A 6000-nucleotide genomic window follows, 5' to 3' on the forward strand; every position below is an offset into this window, starting at 1 on the left:
ACAGGGGTGAGCCTGAAAGAAGGGATTCTCTAGTTTCAGAAACTAGTTTCAGATTGATTCTAGGCCTTACTGGCACAAAGTTACAGGGGTTTGAATGCAGGTTTTCATTTCCGCCTGGGTTGTTTACCTGATAAACTGATTAATCTTATTTTTCTGGAACATGTTAGGGACCAAATAACAACTGAGAGTCAGAGCGACATGTCTTGGCTTTCACCAAAAAAATTTCAAGTCAAAAGACCCAAAAATGGCTTCAATAAAAATATTTTTCTACGGACATGGTCGTCGGGTGCAGCGTTTTTGTGTACTTGTTTACTATATAACTTTGAAATAAAAGGCTGCAGGCTCAGTCTGACAAGCCATAAACAAGCCTAGACTCTCTCTCTATCACTCTGGTGTGAAAACAGGCCTGTAACTTGACACCCTGAGCTGTGAGAGGGACAAAAGGTCAGGGATTACGCAAGAATTCTTCTGCGCATCCAGTTCACGCAGACACAGGCAAAGAATGTAAGGCATGTCGCATACCGTTGGAATCGTCTGCTTATTGGCTAAACGGCTGTATAGGTCCCGGCCCATTTCATTGCTATTGGAAGGAGTAATTGTCAGTCAAAGGCGGGTTCCCAAAAAATGAGGTCATGCCACCATTGGCTTCTCAGCCGTCTATCTCTGCCATACAAGCACCGATTGGCTCAAATGAGGGCTTATTTGATTCGTTAGGACCTGGGCTATAAATATGACGTAGACTTTGAATATCCCAATTAGGAGTTAGAGCGGCAAAACGAGATGATGGCGCACTTCTGTTTCCAGTTTTCAGAACACTAACGGAATATTACAGATTTCAATTCCTTGGACCTGTGTGGATTTTTGTGGATTATTTGTGTTGGAATATATTACCCCAGTGAAGAAAGAGACGCGTCTAAAGGTAAGGGAAAAACCGGCCTAGCGCCACCTAGGTCAGTTTTGTACAAATTTTTTTTCTAATTGTATGAAGGCTGTGAATCATATTGTGCTTTGTGTGTGGGCTTAAAAAAATATTGAGAGTATAAACTTTACTAGGTAAATAGGTTTTTTCGTGTTTTTGGAGGATTTGATGCTTTAAAGTTGAATTGAAGCTTGTTTCTGGGTCATCCCCTGCGACCCGTATTTTTATAAAAAAAAAAAATCAATATATGTCACTCAATATATGTCAGTTAATTTTACTATTGACTGTTGTGCAGATTAGTCTGTATTTTTATATGCCACTTTTTGTAAGTTGATGAAGATTAGTTTATTAACTTTATATCTTTAAGACACGTAAAACATCCACGTTTGCACATAAATGCCTGTACTGGGTGTTTTAGTTGCAAAACTTAAATGTAAGAAACGTATTCAACTAAAGTTATGATTACAAAGAACTTTTCGAATGTGTTAAATTGATTGTATTAATATCTGCCGGCAGCGGGATAATGGAATTTGCGTCATTACGTCATTGTGAATGACGTCATTACGGCAGGACGTAAAAGAACTGATGAACTGGATTTTTGAACTGGTTCATTAAATCGAACTGTCCGAAAGAACCGGTTCGCGGAAAGGAACCGAACTTCCCATCAATAATGCACATTGTGTGGAGACGCGTCCTATTCTGCCCCTGATTGGGTAATACTCGTTGCCATCGTTGGTTTGATTGGTTTGTTTTAGGGTTACGAGCCGTGAATCACGGCCAATCAGAGTCAGAGGAGGGCGGGACGCCGCCTCGCCGGTTCTTTTGACAGAGTCAGAGTGACAGAAAATCCGTATGAAACGAAGACATCTTTTACACTGATATACATCCACTGATGTTATGTTCATGATGTTCATGGGAGATCTTTTGCAAGTTTGCAAGTTATAATGACTAAGTTATGGATCTGTTAATGTAATAATAAGTTAATAAAATATGGTTCACATCTCACAAGTTCCTCCAAAAGCTTATTTTTTGTGTTCTCAGTCACACTTTGTTGGCGTATATTTATTATCGTCATAGCCGTGTATTCGATATGACAACTTAAGTTGTGATAGTGAGAGACTGAGTGCATCTGTTCACACTGATCTCAATAGCAGATATCTTATTATAATGTCCATTGGTATCGATCTTAATATTTTTATGAATACATGTTTTAAGTTATGATATACCACCACTGGCACGCCATCGGAACCGTGGTCATCGTGGCCCCGAGGGGGGTGTGGCCCCCGCTGCGGCAGGCGTCCCTTATTTTTCTGTATTGAAGGTGGCAACACTATATGTGGCCGACTTTACTTAAGATGCCGAGGCGCTTTTTTCCTTCTCGATAGGTGAGTAACGTTGGTTTTGCTTTGTTACACAGAACTAATATATGCCTTTGTCCTTTACATGATTATGCTTGTGTGTCATTTTTGCTTGTTTGTTTATCTACAATCGTATTGTTCTTCCCTTCAGCTATGATAAAGACACGTTTCTTTCCATTAGTTGCCTGGGTTACGTATGTATGTGTGGGCGGAGCTATCGATACAGGGGTGGGACCCGTTTGGGTTAGGGGCGTGTTTGTTTTGGTGATTTCAAATGTCAACATTGGCATTCAAACGACAGAGACCCCACCTTTAATGTGCCTTTTAAACAAATAAATGAAATCAAACATAATCTAATACAGTTCTGAAATAACACCTTACGATCGGATGAGATAAAGATCGGCTTGTACGAGAATGACAGGAAGCGTAACGCCTTATGAGACGGACATGTGCGACTATGGGGTCAGAATTGTTTCGTTATTCTGAATAAATACACTATGATCCACAAATAAATATAAAGAGTTTCACAAATATTTTTACGAATTTCACAAAAAGAAATGAAATTCACAAATAAATAAAATGGGATTTGCAAATAAAAAAAATATTTATAAATTGTATTTATTTACGAATCGCGTTCTGTGCATTTGTGGATTTGAAACCTTTCTAACGTCAAGACGTGCACAAGAATCCACAAATAGGTGACTCCGCCCACCGTCTACTCCAGCCAATCACGTTCTGATTTACTCGCTCTTCACACTACCCCTGGACCCATTGATGATGCTGAAATTGTTTCCAAAAAAAGCAGAATTGAACTAACCCTCAGTGCTGGCCACAATCCATACAGGGTTAGCAGATTGGGCTCGAATCTGCGACAAATGTTTTTTATTTGTTTTTTTTTTAATCGTATTTTGCAGTACATATTACACTGTGATAGTGCGAGTAAATCAGAACGCGATTGGTTTGCGGTAGACCGTGCCACGATTGGTCAGCGCCACGAGACCGTTGTCCGATTGGCTGGAGTAGGCGGTGGGCGGAGTCACCTATTTGTGGATTCTTGTGCACGTCTTGACGTTAGAAATGTTTCAAATCCACAAATGCACAGAACGCGATTCACAAATGAGCAGGAAGCCAGTCACAAATAAATACAATTTATAAATATTTTATTTATTTGCAAATCCCATTTTATTTATTTGTGAATTTTTCTTTTTGTGCAATTTGTAAAAAATATTTGTGAAACTCTTTATATTTATTTGTGGAACATAGTGTATTTATTCAGAATAACGAAACAATTCTGACCCCATATGCGACTTCCAGAGGTACAAGGTCCTGATGTTTACTGATGATGTGACTCCTGATAAAAGCCACAGGATCAATTCTGAGGTGTGAAGCTGTAGTAAATTATCTGCTCACATTCAGCCAAATGCTTCCAGACTCCTTAGACAGTTCTTCACTTATGCTTAACATGTTTAATAACACATTATTTTTAATATTTTTTTTTCATATATTTCTCATGTTTATGTATCTTTAGTTGCATCTGTATGACATTTTATAGTCGGGGTGAAAAAAAAATGCAGGCAGGATGAGAGTTTTAAAAAAAAATAAAACAGATGAGTGAATGTGAGTGTGTTTGAGTCTGGTGACCACTAGAGGGCGGTGTGACTCCACGTCCATATCAGGATCAGTCAAACGCCTAAGTCCAATTATAGTCTTATCACATGCTTCAAAATTCAGTACTTTAGTTTACTTTCATATCAAACATCAGCAGGAAGATAAGAAACAACAAACAAAAACTCATGACCACGGCATGGATAACGATGATGGCGACGACAATGACGTCAGTTTGAGTATTTCAGATACTGCAGATTTCCACAGAGAATTGTACAAAAAACAAACAAAACAAACAATCCTACAGTTCTGTGAGCAGCACCGACTTGTCAATGAGAGACGTCCGAGGAGAAACGACCGACATCAGCATCAGGTTGTGTTCCTGTCCATCAACAACAGGAACCTGATGCTACAGCGTACCATGTGTTTAACGAAACCAGAAGATAAAGACTAAGCGTCTTCAGAGATTAAAAAAAAAAAAAAGTGGAATGTTTGTACCAGGTCAAGTGCTTTCCTTCCTTAAGTGTGTATTCACAAGTTTATGCACGATAAACAATCAGCTGCCTTCGAGCTTCATACATCCTCTTGTTCTTTGAAACAACCGACACCGTGCTGTCAATCACCTTCATCCTCACTCGAGTATGCTAACGATCCAGATTAGCCTCGTCAACAACGTCCTCCATCACAACAAGTGAAGATGAAATATTCCAAAATATTTCATTCACATGCAGAACTAACTTTCAATTCAATATGCTATCGTTCATACCTCAGAAAAGAAAAAAATATAATAAATCTAGATCCCGCTAACATTAAGAAGGGTAAATAAACCTGACTACGGCTAGCGTTAATAAACAGATCGTTAATAGGATACTGGTGGGGTATTAGAGATCGTTAATGGGATACTGGCGGGGTATTGGAGATCGTTAATGGGATACTGGTGGGGTATTGGAGATCGTTAATGGGATACTGGTGGGGTATTGGAGATCGTTAATGGGATACTGGTGGGATATTGGAGATCGTTAATGGGATACTGGTGGGATATTGGAGATCGTTAATGGGATACTGGTGGGGTATTGGAGATCGTTAATGGGATACTGGTGGGATATTAGAGATCGTTTTTTGTTTATTATGTTATTTTCACTAATACACAAAACGACATGTAAACAGAAAACAGCTTCACTAAGCTTTAAATCTACCACATTAATGAGCCGCTGTATCAGTCTGTCCTATGATAAAATCTGAAAGTGTTGACGGATTCAATCTGTTATTATTCTTTAACGTTAGAATAACAATTCTAAATAAAGTACAGTTGAAAAAAAAAAAAACCCAACAACTTCTTCAGATCAATTTTCTTTCTTTCGTCTGCCTTTGAAAGTGTCCATGAAGTTGAAGGCTCCGAGGTACACGCCCAGGATCACGGCTCCCTTAAACGGCAGGAAACTGCGGAGAGGGAAAAGAGAAAAAAAAAATCATTGAGACCCGACACGACGCGTACGGCGAGGAGGAGAAGGTCAAAGACAACGTGGTAGAAAGACAAAAAAACACTCGTTCAGCAAGAAGGACGACTCTGTTGATGGACAAGAGATTCCAGAATTTCCAGAATCAAGCATTTGAGCTGAAAAACAAGCCGACGGGTTTTAAGAGTCACGCAATATTAAACCGCAGATTTATTAGTTAACACATTTTAGTGCTTTGATTTGTTGATTATTCAGTGAAGCCTAAAGCCCGTATTCATGAACATTCTCAGAGTAAAGAGTTTCTCCTAGTGATGAAATTCTAATAAAGTTCTTAGAAATCTGGGCGTTTCCCTTTAAGACTGAAGAGAAGATCGTAGTAAAGATAAAAGTCCTTCATATTAACATTTACGGCATTTAGCACCTTATCCAGAGTGACTTACAACTGAGCAACTGAGGGTTAAGGGCCTTGCTCAGGGGCCCAGCAGTGGCAGCTTGATGGACCTGGGGTTCGAACCCATAACCTTCCGATCAGTAGCCCAACACCTTAACCACCTTAACCACATAATGACAGTGAGTTAATAAGATGATACAGATTAGATTATTTTTGTGACCAATCACATTAGAGATCACATCTCCACTACTCTGCTGTGTCATTTAGAGA

The 6000-nt window shown here is 39.2% G+C and overlaps 1 protein-coding gene across 1 annotated transcript in view; it reads right to left on the reverse strand.

The window, feature by feature from the left end:
• Window positions 1-3764: 3764 nt before the first annotated feature.
• The window catches only part of sdr16c5a (short chain dehydrogenase/reductase family 16C, member 5a), an 8763-nt gene continuing 6527 nt past the window's right edge, over window positions 3765-6000 (reverse strand). The window contains exon 7 of the mRNA XM_027158300.2: window positions 3765-5322. Coding sequence (XP_027014101.1) covers window positions 5226-5322 — 97 coding nt within the window. The 3' untranslated portion in view covers window positions 3765-5225. The remainder of the gene's footprint in view (window positions 5323-6000) is intronic.

This window comes from Tachysurus fulvidraco, chromosome 22 (genome assembly GCF_022655615.1).
Source record: "Tachysurus fulvidraco isolate hzauxx_2018 chromosome 22, HZAU_PFXX_2.0, whole genome shotgun sequence".
In the NCBI taxonomy this organism is placed as follows: Eukaryota; Metazoa; Chordata; class Actinopteri; order Siluriformes; family Bagridae; genus Tachysurus; species Tachysurus fulvidraco.